This window comes from Mugil cephalus, chromosome 12 (genome assembly GCF_022458985.1).
Source record: "Mugil cephalus isolate CIBA_MC_2020 chromosome 12, CIBA_Mcephalus_1.1, whole genome shotgun sequence".
Classification (NCBI taxonomy): domain Eukaryota; kingdom Metazoa; phylum Chordata; class Actinopteri; order Mugiliformes; family Mugilidae; genus Mugil; species Mugil cephalus.
In genome coordinates this window covers 25,092,959-25,108,214 of record NC_061781.1, presented here as the reverse complement: position 1 = coordinate 25,108,214, position 15,256 = coordinate 25,092,959, and the positions used below count along the sequence as shown (strand labels likewise).

Sequence of the window (15,256 nt, the reverse complement as noted above, 5' to 3'; positions counted from 1 at the left end):
TATTACCTGCTTATAAAATGTTCTCGTAAAACATTGATAACTTTGCAAAGTGCCTCGTTGTCGGCCTGGATGCACTAAGCTGCTGCTCGGATATAAAGTCCAGAAAGTCAAACACGTGGGTTTTTATTAGCGACTCGTCTTATTTTACCTCCAGGACCAGGACGTCCTGCTCAGTTTGACATCTGGACCAGAGAGTATTAATCCTGTACATCTGCATGGGAACTGGAACTGGATGTGTAAATTAGTTTTTTATATGTATACACAGCAATCAGCCACAACATTATGACCACTGACAGGAAGTAAACATTTCATTTTATGACCGTTTAACGTTCTGCTGAGAAACCTTTGAACCTGAGTCATTCATGTAGATAATAGGTCTTTTTTGTACAGGACAGTTTTCATATACTTTTTAATATCCTCCACAAATTAAAATATCGTTAAATGGACATTAACATGAATCCAACAGATTTTAGTAAAAGGATAAATGATAGTTTGATATTGAATGTAAAATTATAATAATAATAATGTATATCTATAAATAGCACTAGGCTGAGATTAATATAGAACACATATAGTATCTCTCCAACCTTTTGGGGCCCTGAAAAACTTTACGTTACTCAGGCATGTAGCCCCCATGTCTAATCTCTGATGAGTCATCTACTAAATATCAGGATCACAGTGGTCATAATGTTATGGCTGATCGGTGTATGTGGCAGACAAACAAAAACAACAAAAAAAAAATCATAATACCACCTATTCTGACCCAATAAAACTACTTTCTGAGTAGTTTTAAAGCACAGTTTGCAGCCTGGGCTGCTTCAGTCATGAAACAGTCTGACTGACTGACTGGTTCATGGATCCCGTTTGCTCGTCCACATCGTTTGACAGGTTTTTAAACCAAATACTGCAGAGTCAGTTTGTCCCATATCTACTCAGACCTCAACAAATGTAGAAAGTAACAATTCAACATCTCAAGGATCAAAGGCAAAATCTGATTTATTGGCATCATCAGTTTTTACATTTACTGTTTGCATGTTTAAATGATTATTATACCAGAGGGATTATGCAAGAGATCACTCATTTTAAGTTTCTTTTATGATGGATTATTAACCATCGTGTGTCCCAGAGGCTGATTTTCTCTTATTTGGCAGCAGACATATCTGAAAAAAAGGTAAAGATGGGTTTTGTATTTGTATAGACCCCTTCATGTCCTACGTCACCGTGATGACACAACGTTAACTGGAGGCAAAACAGACGCGAACACTGTCACTGTCACTGTGAAAATGTCGTCATGTTATATTTTTGGGGCCGAACTGAAAACTCTTAAACACTGACATGAAGTTTTTATCACATACCAGACACTGACAGTCACAGACGACTTTTGTTTGGCTTTTTCACAGTTAAAATAAATGATTGGAGTGAGACAATCAACAACAACGACGTGCACACTTCATATCAGGTCAGATTAATATGTAATGATCATCAGTTTCAGCCTTGATGATATTATGGGTCAGAATAAATCGTGACTGGGTGTAAATTACATTAAATTAGTCATTATTAGGGAATTCTTGTTGCATGTTAATGCTAATGCTAACCGCTAGCTAACGCAACATTAGTTGTGTGTTTCAGGGGTGTCCAAGCTGAAGTTGCCTTTACTACGTTCCCCTCCACAGTGGTTCCTCTTACTTATTGTAATATCTTTGTTTTAGAGGCTTCACTTGATAAAGACAGACCAGACTTCGTCCCCTCTGTGTCCTTTGGTCAAATCATCCATCCAGTGAGTCAGAGTGTAGAGGTCAGTGAACTTTTTAAAATAACACTCACAGTCTCAGAGAGTCAGTGTATTAATATATTCTCTAAAATAAATGTTTTCCTTCCAATTGAAATATGCTAACCGCTGTTTACAGACTAGAGTGTTTGAGATGTTTGGCCTCCAGCTAAGCCCCGCCCCTCAAAAAATGTCACATTGTTTACAGACTGTGAAGGGGTCTATTGTGTCCTGTGAACCCTGGTATGTTCCTGAATTTGGCTGACTTCAGATTTGCCCATCGTGGGCCGTACATGGCTGCACCAGATCATCTGATGTCAGACCAGTGGCACAGCCTTGACACTGGAGAAAGAATCGTCACATCACAGAGTTGTAGCTGCAGAGAGGAGCTGATATCAGGAGCAGTTATTAGATGGATATTAAGCAGATTCTGTTGTTTCAGAATCTCAAGTTGCTGTTCAGTAGAGTTGATGTTTTGGCACCGTTTGGACGACAATCAAGACAAAAACGGACAGAATTCATTGGTTGCATCAATAATCCAGCTGTTCTCAGACTGTGAAGCGGGTGCTGTTAGGTCCACGTAGCCTCCACCTCCACCTCCACCTCACACAACTTAAAATGAGTGATCTTCGAAACCAAATTTCCAAAAGGAAGCATCAACTGGAAGACAGAATGAAGACAGATGTTCACGCTGGGTCTGAACAAGTTAAATCAAGTTTGCTGCTTTTTTTTCCTCTCAGACAAACAACACACCCGATTTTTTATCGAAGTTAAAAAGCAACTTCTTGTGACTTTGTAAACAACAGATGATACATCGGTTCAGACTGACATCAGCATTATATCCACGTTCGCCATAAAGCCTGAGAAGCAGATCGCCATCGCCCCGCTCGGAGTCAAACTCTAAACTACGTTAAAACCAACATGTAAAATACAAAGACTCGTGTGAACTGTTCGGAAAATGTGCATCAAACCCACGAACACCAGTGTCGTTCCATTCAAAGCGACGGCAGTCTGATTAAAAGTTGGGGTTTAGTTTTGTTCACAGCGCGTTTGAGGGGAGTTGAATCTGTCCACACACACGATAATATTCTTTAGCATCAACCAACTGAAACAGTACAACTTATAAACTTTGATTCCATTAGCACTGATGCGATACTGGCTAATCTTCCCGATGAAATGCGACTCGTATTTGTATTTTATTGGCACTGGCCAGTTTTAAGTCAATACAATAACACTGTTCCTGTTCGCAGAGGCCCAGGGAGAAGGCAAGCGGTGACAGTACCCTGCCATTTCCTTTTATGGCTTATTGGTTGATGGTTACTGCTGCTGCAGCTGCTGTGGTTCGTCTTTAATGCTACTTTACGAGCACATTAATCTACGCTGTTATCGCGGCAGTAGTGGCGTGGCAGTGTCTTATTAGTCGACGCTTTCGCCGGTTTAGTTGGACTAGTTTTAGTCAAGTTTGGGTCGAGTCCACTGGCAGTGAGAGAACCTGAGGCCCCGGTCACATGTTCCTTTTAATATAAATCAAACTATTCACCGCAGGAAAATGGAATGAATTCCAAATATTTCTGCTAAGTCCCCTGGTACATGTCAGCGCCCTCTGTTATTCCACTATGTAGTTATATATATGTACACTGGATTAAAATGTCATGGGCTGATTGAGGTTGGCATATTTGTGCTGTATTGGAGCAGATGGCAGTATTTCTCTGTTAGGAATTATACAACAACACAATGTGGACAAGATCTAGGCCTACAACATTTTAGCAGGAGCCAGTATTTTTCTTTTTTCTTTTTTTGGTTGTGTTGATGCACCAAATACTTGTAAGTAAATCCTGTCTCACGTCCCGGTTTCCTCGTGGTCGGGCCCCCATTGATCCCCAAAGTGCTGTCAGAGTTCCCAAACGGCGACTTTTCCACGGAGAGTCTCCTGGAAGGCAGGAAATGCAGCATTTGCACACATCATTTCCTGAACCCGTTTCGAGGGCCTTGCCCGGTGGATGGAGGCCTGCGGTTGAGGCTGCTCTAATGGCAGAGCGGAGGACGACGCTCCTTGTGGCTGTGCCGGAGAAGCTCCGGGGAGGCCATTAGGAGGCTTCTGTCAGACCGGAAGGAGTCAGCAGACAGCTGGGTGTGTTTCTGACCTGGCGATTACCAGTAAAGGTTTTCAAGTGAGCGCCCTCACCAAAAAGAAGGGATCTATTAATAACTCCCCCCTGTAAGGGGAGAGAATCTTGGCCCTGGGACAACATCAGTGGACGGGATAGACTTTCACTGGCAAGGAAGAACATCATGATTCCAGGCAATATCTGATAGGATTTCTCGCTTTGCATTTAGAGTCCAGCACCTACTGAGAGAGGACAAATAAGGACGGAGAAACATGATATCCAGCTGAAGACACACCGCTCCGAGCTTTGGTGCAAATAATCACAGAGATGGGATCAGAGTGCTTTGGTGACTTTGGAGGAGGGTTTTTTAGGCTCAGTCCAAGTATAATCCAATCCAAATGTAGGTCACTCCAACTGGTGACAGCTCATTCATGCTCCCGCTCGCAGAGGCTCGAGCGATTCCTCCTAAACGACGACGGCCTCGTTTCACATTAGGTTTCAAGGTCAGGACTGTGTGAGCATGCGACGCGTCTCTCCCCCCCCCCGCCCCCCCTCATGTCACGGCACATCACATTCTATGAAGGGGATGTCGCTGTAGCGCCGGTCGACCTCCACCCACTGCTGCACGGCCCGGCTCACGATCTCCTCCGAGAGCTTCTGAGCGTACTCCAGCAGCACCGGGTCCACCTGAGGGGAGTTCTCCACCGAGTCCACCTCCGAGTGAACCAGATAGGCCTTCTCGCCCCGCGTCGCCCCTCGGCCTCCTCTGCCCTCCACCTTCTCCGTGGAGTTCGCATTCTGGACGGCGGAGTCGCTCCTCTTGGATTTGACACAACCCATGCTCTGGAGGATGTAGCATTGATTCTCTTTGGGGTGGTCTTTGGTTAGACGGACTCACGCCTCAACCTTTTTTTTTTTTTTTTATCTCGACTCTGGAGATGCGCGGTCACAACATCCCACCCTCGTCCATGTCGGCGTGCTGTGCTGGCGTGACGTGGGGGCGATCAGAGGGTCTTGCACAGGTGATTTCTGGACGGCGCTCGGGGGCAAGCGGCTAGGACCTCGTCCATCCTTTGTGGAAACGAAGAGTCACGCTCCTCATCCCTTCCTCAACTGCAGAGATAAAGAGAACGGAAAGAGACACAGGAGAGGATTTCAGTGATTTATTTTCCTACCAGAGGCGGCCTACAAATACCAGATGGCAGCGAATGAGAAAAGGATTGAGAATGATTTTCAGAGAGGCTCCTCCAGCGGCTGTGCTCGAGGTCAAGGCCCCTGGCGTGGCTCACCTCACCTCTGCAGGGTCATTTTAAAAACACGATCTGCCCCCGTGCACTTATTCACCTCCCCCTCCTCTACCTTGGGAGTGTTTTATGACTCAATCCCGCGCCCTATTTTATGTAGCATGACACGGGGACGTCTGTCTGCCTCTAGCTTGAATGCGCTGATGCTGTTTTGCTGTAACCCCCCCCCCCCCTCCCCATCTGCTCCACTAACAGGGGCTTTGCAGCTTGATTCACACTGACAGCTCCTTTTCTAGGACTACAGGCCCCGGGTGCACAACAAACATGTGCTCCATTCAGAAAGCTTCACGCTGTAGTCGACACAACAACACGCACACACCATGAATGATTTATAAAAAGGAGTAAATCAACGTTTGGAGGCGCAGACACATCAACACACAGGAACCTGAACCCTGTCACACAAAACGCTCTGATGTTTTCTATAAATGGGCATAAACTGTGACAGCGTCCTCCGGGTGTCGGACAGACACGGGGGATTTGGATTAAATCTGATAACTGACTTATTTGAACAACACAGTGAGGAGCTTTTGTGTAAAACCCCACTCTGAGCCTCGGCTGGAAATACCTCTGCAAACATGAGACCAAAACGTCAACAGGATGCGGTGTGATCCAGTACATACTTTTAACAGAGAGAGGCAAAGCATTTGTCTCCATCCCAGCAAGAGAAAAAAAAGGAAACATATGTTCCAGCGACTGGGGGAAAGAACCCAAGGTCGATCAAGTAAATAATCCGGACATCATGTGGTGCGGCTCCAGCAGCATCCCTGCCACCTCAACTTGGACGCTCCTGATTGCGCGTAAAGACAAAAATGACCTCCCGAGCCAAGTTGCCGCAGCCGCTCAGTTGTTTTTGCTTATTAAGGACGGACTGATCCGTGTTCTAAAAAAAAATAAAATAAAATAAATAAAATAAAATGATGAATCTCTAGGGTGAAATAATCCCAGGGCTGCTGGATGTTTCCTCTTGCTGCCTCCACGTCGGACAACGCCGAGTGAAGCTCCTCTGCGGAGAATCAGACTCAGACTCTGAGGTCTGGACCGACTTCACGGTAAATACCGAGCTACACCGGAGGAGAGCGGCTCTGCGGCGAGGCGGTGCAACACTGCCACCTGTCGGCCACACGGGCGAAGAACGACCAGGCTGATCTGTTTCCTTTAACGCAGCGTCAGGGGCTCAAACTCATTTTAGATCAGGGGCCCAATCTGATTCATCTAAAGGGGACTGGACCAGTAACACAACAGAATAATGACCTGTGACGACAACTCCAGATATTTCCCGTTTGTTTTAGTGCAAAGAAGAAGAACAAGTTGTTGTTTTGAGCATTTTTTTTGTCTCTGCCCAATTTTCTGTTGTGTTGAATGTAAAATCTAAAGTTACACTGTATGTTTGCAAGGTTTACAGTTGACTTACTTATATGTATATATCTGTACAGCTCTGTTTTTATTTTATTTTTTATTTAAATACTTACTCTATTGTTTTCATATTGCACTATTTAAGTCTGGAGCTACCGCCCAGAATTTCACTATGATCTCACATAATGACAATAAAGGATTCTTGATTAAATCAGGAAACATTTCATAAACTATCATTGTAATAAAAATGAAAATGAGTGTAATTTGGGCTCATTGCTGTCTGCTGTTTAGTCCACTTCTCTGAATTAAACTGTGGATAAATTAGGGACGGAAATTATTTTCATTGAAAACTAAATTATGTAATTTTCACACTTTGCTTATTCATGCTGTGGCCCAGATTAGACCCTGTGGTGGACCGCTTCTGGCCCGCGGGCCATATGTTTGACACCTGTGCCTTATATTGTGTTAGGGTCAGATTTGACCCGTTTACGAGTTAAAATATATAAAAAGTAACTTTAGCTTGTTTTTACTGGTACAAGGCTTTGTGATATTTTAATACAACAAATGAATTTTTCACTATTTTATTCATCTAAAAAATAAAGTGTCATCTCCTGGTCCAAGAACATTGGTAGCTGCATGCACCCATGGATCATAAAAAACGTTTTCTGTTGTTCTGTGGATCAAATTTGGCTTAATTTATAGTTTTCCCACCACACCCCCCACTTCATCCCATCCCACTGAGCCGCTCGCCCCTTATACTGATGCATTTTGTGTCTCTCTGTGGGCACAGATGAGTTTAAATAGATGAAAATGAGTGGTGTGTTCAAAGATGTTGTCTATTGTACAAAAAACAAACAAACAAACAAAAACATTTAACACAGTGTTCACATGGATGTGAATGAATGACAAGTTAGATGTGAGGTGAAGAACAATCCTGGATGATAAATAATAATGTTTTGGACAATTTTGGGCTGAATTAAGACCAGCTTTCATAACAACCTTATAAAATAATACTGAAATAAAAGGAATTATTCAGTTACAGAAGCAAAAGTGGTAAAAAAAACAAAACAAATCAATAACCTCAGCACTGGCGTCGTACGGCCTATTTAAATAATGTGGTGTTATTTTATTTTATTTTATTTTTTTAAATAATTCTTATTCTATTGTTTTTATATTGCGCTACTTAAGTGAGCAGCTATTTATTTTATTTTATTTTATTTATTTATTTTTTGCAAAAAAGTGCTGACACATTCAATATAAAATGGCCAGAACGTGTCTTCAAATAATAATGATAAATAATCTTAAATATGTTCATAAACTTGTCCATTTCCCTTCACTTCATAGTATAATGTAGATCGAGCTCCCTCAGTGTGTCCTTATCCAGTCCATTCCACACATTAATATTCATTTAATTAAAGTAATTAATTCATATTTTTCAGGGCTTGAAACTGCAGCCGTTTTAGTCACATGTTTAATTTGTGCAACTTCAAAATATTCGAGAGGAAACAATAATTGTGTTGTTATTGAGTGAAGGTCACGCCTCTATGTTGATCAGTTATTAATAGTTACTGTTTGGAACTCGTGTTTGTTGTTGCAGTGTGTTTGAAAACAGACTGAAATATAAATGAATTCTTAGTCTTAATTAGCTGTTTGTGAAATGTTGTGCTAACGCAGTTCTACATCACTTTATTTATTTACATACATTTTCAGATTTATTTATTTTATTTATTTATTTATTTATTTGTCGTTTCTTATGCTCGTGTTAATAACTTGCCACACGATGGCGCTATCTGCTCGTGTGCCACATCCAGGCCTCGCAAACAAGGATTTGACCAGTTCCTAAACTAGATTTCGGGATTTCTGTATCTTTGTTGAGTTCTATTTTAATCCTCCTTCATACATTTTATATTTCCAGATTTTATTTTGCGTGAGCAAATCTATGAACAACTTTTCACAAGGAAGTCTGAGTTTAACATGTTACTTATGAGCCTAAATTAATGGATTGACGTCTTTGAGATTATTTATAAGCTTATTTTTCTCCAAGGGTGAAATGGGATCCTTCATTAAAGCTGATATTCCTCAGTGGCCAGCAGAAATATTAGCTCTGATGGAGCTATAATGGCTTCTTTAGGAAAAGTAGCTGCATTAACATCTAAGGAAGGTTATTTTTATGTGTTTATTAACGTGTTTTGCTTCAAAACTGCGTCACATTGTGGTGTTTTCGTCAGATAGAAAACACTGAGCGCTCTGCGCGCGTGTTGCTATTGTGCAATCGCCGTAAGAAGTGAAGTCGTCCATGTTCAGTACATGCCCACAGTCTCCATCCCTTTATGGGTTGACAGCGAAAAAAAGGTTTCATGTCAGTCGGTTAAAAGTCATTGTTGCCTGTCCAGCCAATCATAGTTTTTGACGACACAAAAGAGGTTAAATTTGGGGTATAAAAAGGTGCGCGCTAATAAAGTATGATGCCAATCAGTGTGGGACATTAATCCAACCCCCGTTCAGTCGCGCACCGGGTCCAGCACTCAACAAGGGATCTCTCTAAACCACGCTTCACACCTTAGAGACAATGCATCTGTCTCAGATTGTGCTGTATCTCTGCTTGCTGATTGCTTTGGGTCCAGTAGTTCTCAGTGACCAAGAGACGCAGCAGCAGCCCTCTGCCGCCAGCCCCGTGGACACGGAGCAGTGCGCTACCTGCGAGGTCCGGCAGCAGATTAAAACCATGCGATTAAACGCGATAAAGTCACAGATTCTGAGCAAACTGCGAATGAAGGAAGCTCCGAACATCAGCCGAGATATTGTGAAGCAGCTTTTGCCCAAAGCGCCGCCGCTGCAGCAGCTCCTCGACCAGTACGACGTGCTGGGAGATGACAACAGAGATGCGGTTATGGAGGAGGACGATGAGCACGCTACCACGGAGACTACCATGATGATGGCCACTGAACGTAAGTCTTTATTTTCTTTGCTTTTTTTTTTTTTTTTTTTGCACCGATATAAGTGCGCGCTCAAACGTCCCCGAAATAAGTCTTTACGCACGGAGCAGAGCGCGCAGAGACGCAGAGACTCGACCAAGAGGCTTGATTTGATGTCAAGTAGCGAGGGGGGTTTTGATCCGGTTTTGATATCGGAGTTATGTCTGTGAAAGTGTTATGAAGTTATAAAACTATAAGTGACATGTTGCAGTTTGGCAGGTGCTCGTTACGTACGCGGCTTATCAACTCCAAACCCCAACCTTCTGATTTCTGTGTGTGCTACATCATCAGTGATCATAGAGAACACTTTCTTTTCCTGTCTCCCTGCAGCCGACCCCATCGTGCAGGTGGACGGACAACCGCAGTGCTGCTTCTTTTCTTTTAATCCGAAATTTCAAGCCAATCGCATAGTCCGAGCGCAGCTCTGGGTGCATCTGCGGCCGGCGGACGAGGCGACCACTGTGTTCCTGCAAATCTCCCGCCTGATGCCGGTCACAGACGGGGGCAGGCAGGTACGAATCCGCTCCCTGAAGATCGACGTGGACGCCGGGGTCAGCTCTTGGCAAAGTATAGACGTCAAACAGGTGCTGACGGTGTGGCTGCGGCAGCCGGAGACCAACTGGGGCATCGAGATTAATGCCTTCGATTCGAGGAGAAATGACTTAGCCGTGACTTCCGCAGAGCCAGGGGAGGAAGGACTGGTGAGCTCAACTTTTATTTTACACTCAGCGTAGCGGTTTAATGTCCAGAAGTGTCTGGTTTTGGTCTCATGGCTGTACAGTTATGTACTCACTGCGACTGAGTTGGTTCAGTGTGTGTAACTGGACGATCCAAATATTTAAAAGCCAGATACCAGCTGAGTTTCCAGGAACAGGTTAGGATTCTCTGCTGTATCGTACAAAGGGTTCAGTTTTAACTGGCAGAGAGGCTTTGCACATTCAGCAGGTGGTTAAACATTCTGCTGCTGGAAGAGAGAATTAAAAAGAGTTTTGAAAGCTGTTAATCAGCACAGACTCCATGCAGGCTCACACCTGCGTTTGGACGCATGCCCAGTCCTACAATCAGCCCAAACCTTATTGCTTGATTACATAAAAGTTCCACATTCTGCTCCACATTCCTTAAAATATTCGGTGTGACTGTGCAAATCAAAGTAATTGCCTGTACACAAACACTCCCGCTATCAATGACAAACACACATCCCGTGGTTGGCACCGGCTCAGGGGCAATTAGAATACCTAGACAGCTGTGGGTAACTAACCGTCGGATGATTCAATTTCTTTATAAATCAAAGTTTCATAATATTATTGTGCCGCCTCGTTTTGCAAACCCACTCAGTTCAAAACTGTCTTTTCAGCTTCCGTTCATGGAGGTGAAGATCTCAGAGGGGCCCAAGCGCGTCAGGAGAGACTCGGGTCTGGACTGTGATGAGAACTCTCCAGAGTCCCGGTGCTGCCGCTACCCACTCACAGTGGACTTTGAAGACTTTGGCTGGGACTGGATTATTGCCCCAAAGCGCTACAAGGCCAACTATTGCTCTGGGGAGTGTGAGTACATGCACTTGCAGAAGTACCCACACACCCACCTGGTGAACAAGGCTAATCCCAGAGGGACCGCGGGCCCCTGCTGTACCCCCACCAAGATGTCGCCCATCAACATGCTCTACTTTAACCGCAAAGAGCAAATCATCTACGGCAAGATCCCGTCTATGGTGGTGGACCGTTGCGGATGCTCTTGAGTTGGGACCGAAAACCCAGCCAGAGAGAGACGGGGGAGGACTTTTCTTTCCGGCCCCCGACTTCAGACTATTTGACACAACCAATCCACCAGTTCAGAGCTTTCCTGCAGGACACGGTGCAATAGAACCAGAGTAGAGGCCACAAGCAGCCCAATCTTCCTGCAGAGCAGTGCTTTCACAACCTGCATAGCTCTTACTTCTCTTTCCTCCAGTGAAATCTTAGCCACAGAGACTCGAAGCCAGATGGAGGCACAACATCACATGCCCACACATATGCTGGACGTCGGACTGAATGTGGAAAGAAATGATCAAAGTTATCCAAAAACAAAAAAACTACAAAAAAAAACGTCTTCTTCTGTCTCTGTGTTCTGTGCTCTGTCCAATTTATGCAAACATGCCGCCTGATTATACTCGTACACCATCTACTCCACACCACTCCACTCATAACCAACCAACAGTACAAGCTATTACGTGTTTTTGTTAAGTTTGTAGTAACGATCTTCTGAGTTGTGCTTTCAGAGTGAAACCAGGAATCCTCAAGGACTTGGAAAAACATAGATGAGATTCTTTGAAGTGACATTTCACACTGGCAGAACTTGTTTCAAGTACACAAGTGTTCATAGGATCATAAAACCCATAATAGTCGTAACATTATATAACGTAGCAACGTGTTTTCTTTTTCATTTATAAGAGGAAATAACTTCCAAAGTGCAGGTTGTGACGTGGTGGTCGGTCACTCCTCAGATCCTATGTTCCACCAGGGTGAAGTAACACTAGAGGTCTTAACCAGGTCTTCACGTATGTTCTCATACAAACACACAACGACAAAATACGCAACTGTTACTCTTCAGTCACAAATCTCCACAACCCAAAACGACAGTCTGACCTGCCCAATACACTTGAATTATTATTATTATTCTGATTGTAGATCCACATTACTGGACAGAAGGACTTGAACTGAAGGCACGATGAATGCAGCCTACAAATGTGTTAAAGACAGAAAACCAGTCGTCGAGATGTATGAATGTCGAGATCATGCTTAAACTCTGTCTTACAAACAACACAGTTTGCACTATGGCACACCAATAGAAAGAATTGGTTGCTACAAAAGTTGTAAAAACTGATTTTGATATGTTAATGCTAATTTGTATTGTATACCTATGCCATTGTTTCCATTAGGAGTTGCCTTTCTAAACCTCTGTTGGTACATGTATAAAAACCACAATGTAGCAAGATAAAAGATGTAATACAGCAACTCTATATACTTGTTCTAACAAATAAAGTTTTTAGCTTATCTGTCGACTTCTTTGTCCTGCCCGTTGCACTGCACCTTCATTTAATCCCACCTTTCAAACATAAATTACACAGAAAACCAACATTTGCAATCTATTTCAAATTGAGGCTAAATCACCATTATGACATATTATTTATTGTTTTTTTTTTTAAAGTGGAGTTCTGCTGGCTAATAGATCATATCCAAATGTGATGTTTCAGTATCACGGAGACCTGAGCCTGAACGTTGCAGCTCCAGCAGCTGAGAATCTTTATGTCTTCAGCACATGGTGTAAACTGATAAGTTACACAAGAAGCCATGTGTCTGCATGTGTGTGTGTGTGCGTGTGTGTGTGTGTGTGTGTGTGTGGAAACGGCAGCACACACTCTCACCTGGCTTCACCTGCACAGTCCCGTCACCACGAGCCTGTTTCACCATTGATTCCTGACTTTGCTTTTTTTTTTTTTTTCCTCCCTTTCTCCAGTGAAGGGATGTTGAAAGTATTGCAGTCTAATGAGAGGATGTGAACTCTGGTGAGCTTTGACAGCATGACCTATTGGAATGACGGCCTCATTGAGGCTTGACTTCCGCCCAGTAGAGGGCGAATTGAGCGCTGCCCGTGAGAGCCACTTCCTTTCCTGCTGAGAGCTGGAAAACTGCCACGACGTTGGGCTACAGTGCAGAGCAGACCCTGGGCAGAGTGAATCCACAGAAGAACTTCTTTCCCCCGGGGGAAGGATTAGATTTTGCTCCTCTCTGTTTACTGGTGGCAGAGGAAGAAGTAGATGGAAAGGTCAGCAAATTAAGGAAGGAGGGGGGAAAAAATGAAGGTTTAATAATGAATTCAAAATGGCTGTGATTGCTTCAGATTTCAGATTCACTGCACTATTTATCCATTTACTATCCACATATGTGTTCGTACAGCTGCGAAGTTTCCATCTGCAGTTTGACATGGGAGTAAACTTTTATGAGTCTAAGTCTAACTATTTATTTTCACAATATAAATATAAATATAAATATTTTCACAATATAAATATAAGTAACGAAAAAAAGTTTTATCACATACCAGCCACTGACAATCGCAGACAACTTTAGTTTGGAGATTAAAATAAATGATTGGAGTGAGACAATCAACAACAACGTGCACACTTCATATCAGGTCAGAATAATATGTAATGATCATCAGCCTGGATAATGATATGGGTTAGAATAAATATGACTGAAATTACATTTAATTACAATATTTAAGATAATCGTTATTTGGGGGATTCTTATTACATCACACAGCAGCAGCTTTTTGAACCAATCAGAGCTCTGACAGTTGTGTTTGAGTAAATGCTGCATGATGTAACATGTCATTGTCTTCAGATTACATTGATAAGAGTCATTATAAGATTCAATCAACACATTTTTTTCAAAACCAAAAAAAATCACCCAAACCCAGCAACTTGTTATTTTTTTAAAGTTCAAGAGTTATGGCCTTTTGGAGTCTCCACAGTTTGGAAACACCCAGTTATACCTTTAGAAAAAAAGAAACTCAGTTTTGGTGATTTTTATATGCAGTTTAAACTGGAAGTAGGTAAAACTTTGTCCTGTGATAATCTTAGAGAGATTTTCTGAGATTTTATTACTTTCTCAAGAACAAAACCACTTAGAGTGATTCTGACTTTTGTGATAGAAACGTCAGAGTTTTGTCTTTAAAAAGAGACCGAGACCATGAATGAGCTCCAACATGTTCACGAACAGTTTTCAGTTACTTTGGCTTTGTCCTTTTTTGCAAAAAAGCTGGAATAAGAAGTTAAATAAGATTAAATGTGTCTTTAATCGGTCTGCACCCATACGAGCAACTCTGATATCAGTCACCTTTATTTTAGATGTGATTTTAATAAGTAGTGATTTAATTCGTTTAAACTGAGCCGAGACCTGAGTCCTGTGTCTTGTTCTTTCATGTTTCATGAGGAGAATGACAGTAAAGTATTTCTGATTCTACGTTTCTACGTTTGGGTTCTTGTTTCGTGCAGACACCAGCTGCTGTCCCGTCCTGACTGCTGCCGTCTGTTGTTCCTGAACAGGAGCTGGGAAACATTTTGTCTGAGCATCGTTACATCTGTCAGGAAAAAGACCCTGGAGGACGGCACCCGCCAGCAACATTCCACCTCTGACAGGTGAGGAAGTGAGAGTGAGAGAACGGGAAGAAGGATGTTAGGGGGTAAAGGTGTAGGCCAAGGCAGCTGGAGACGCCGTTATTGGACAGGGTTCCTGTTGTGTAAAGTTAATAGAAATTAAATAAATAGAGCACGTTTTCCTCATCAGCTCCTTTTTTCTACAAACGGCCGTTAACGGTGCATCATGTCTCTGCTTAGAATTAACAAGCAGCATTAATGTGTTGTAAGAAATCTGATTTTTTTCATTTTTTTGGTAGATTTGACAAAACATAACAATTGTTCCTGTTAAACCACACGGCAGTATAGTTGTTGAGGTGTTATCTTTAACCCAAACGTGCTCCCGATAAACAGTCTAATATTTAGCCGGCGTAATCCTCACCATGGTTACCGTCTCAGTGTAGCAGGGTATCGCTCCATCGTTTGCAAATGAGCACAAAGCGCAGCCAATGCTGATGGGAATGCCATTGTTTTTGCAGGCATATGGTCCTGAACTAAAGTACTGGATGAACTAAAATCTTCATATAAAATCCCGTCCCATGGGCCACGTAAATGCCCGTGCCAAATTTCACAGCAAT

At 42.8% G+C, this 15,256-nt stretch overlaps 2 protein-coding genes across 3 annotated transcripts; one reads left to right on the top strand and one right to left on the bottom strand.

Annotated features, from left to right (window-relative positions):
- Window positions 1-3,547: 3,547 nt before the first annotated feature.
- LOC125018292 (small membrane A-kinase anchor protein-like) lies at window positions 3,548-6,830 on the bottom strand. 2 transcript variants are annotated; one of them, XM_047602104.1, is made up of 2 exons: window positions 5,746-6,830; window positions 3,548-4,989 (listed from the first exon to the last, which is right to left on the bottom strand). In XM_047602104.1, the coding sequence occupies exon 2, from the start codon at window positions 4,714-4,716 to the stop codon at window positions 4,435-4,437; it is 282 nt and encodes a 93-aa protein (XP_047458060.1). In that variant the 5' UTR covers window positions 4,717-4,989; window positions 5,746-6,830; the 3' UTR covers window positions 3,548-4,434. The 2 variants fall into 2 exon arrangements, with proteins under 2 accessions (XP_047458060.1, XP_047458059.1); XM_047602103.1 differs by having other exon boundaries at window positions 5,801-6,830.
- A 1,939-nt stretch (window positions 6,831-8,769) lies between these two features.
- On the top strand, window positions 8,770-12,545 carry mstnb (myostatin b). Its single transcript, XM_047602033.1, has 3 exons — window positions 8,770-9,481; window positions 9,839-10,209; window positions 10,863-12,545. The coding sequence occupies exons 1-3, from the start codon at window positions 9,103-9,105 to the stop codon at window positions 11,241-11,243; spliced, it is 1,131 nt and encodes a 376-aa protein (XP_047457989.1). The 5' UTR covers window positions 8,770-9,102; the 3' UTR covers window positions 11,244-12,545.
- The last annotated feature ends 2,711 nt before the right edge of the window (window positions 12,546-15,256 follow it).

Bases quoted from the DNA above. Each gene is read 5' to 3' on its own strand.
- LOC125018292 (XM_047602104.1), bottom strand. From the start codon at position 4,716: ATGGGTTGTGTCAAATCCAAGAGGAGCGACTCCGCCGTCCAGAATGCG.
- mstnb (XM_047602033.1), top strand. From the start codon at position 9,103: ATGCATCTGTCTCAGATTGTGCTGTATCTCTGCTTGCTGATTGCTTTG. The intron at 9,482-9,838 runs GTAAGTCTTTAT...GTCTCCCTGCAG, and splicing joins CATGATGATGGCCACTGAAC to CCGACCCCATCGTGCAGGTG. The intron at 10,210-10,862 runs GTGAGCTCAACT...CTGTCTTTTCAG, and splicing joins AGCCAGGGGAGGAAGGACTG to CTTCCGTTCATGGAGGTGAA.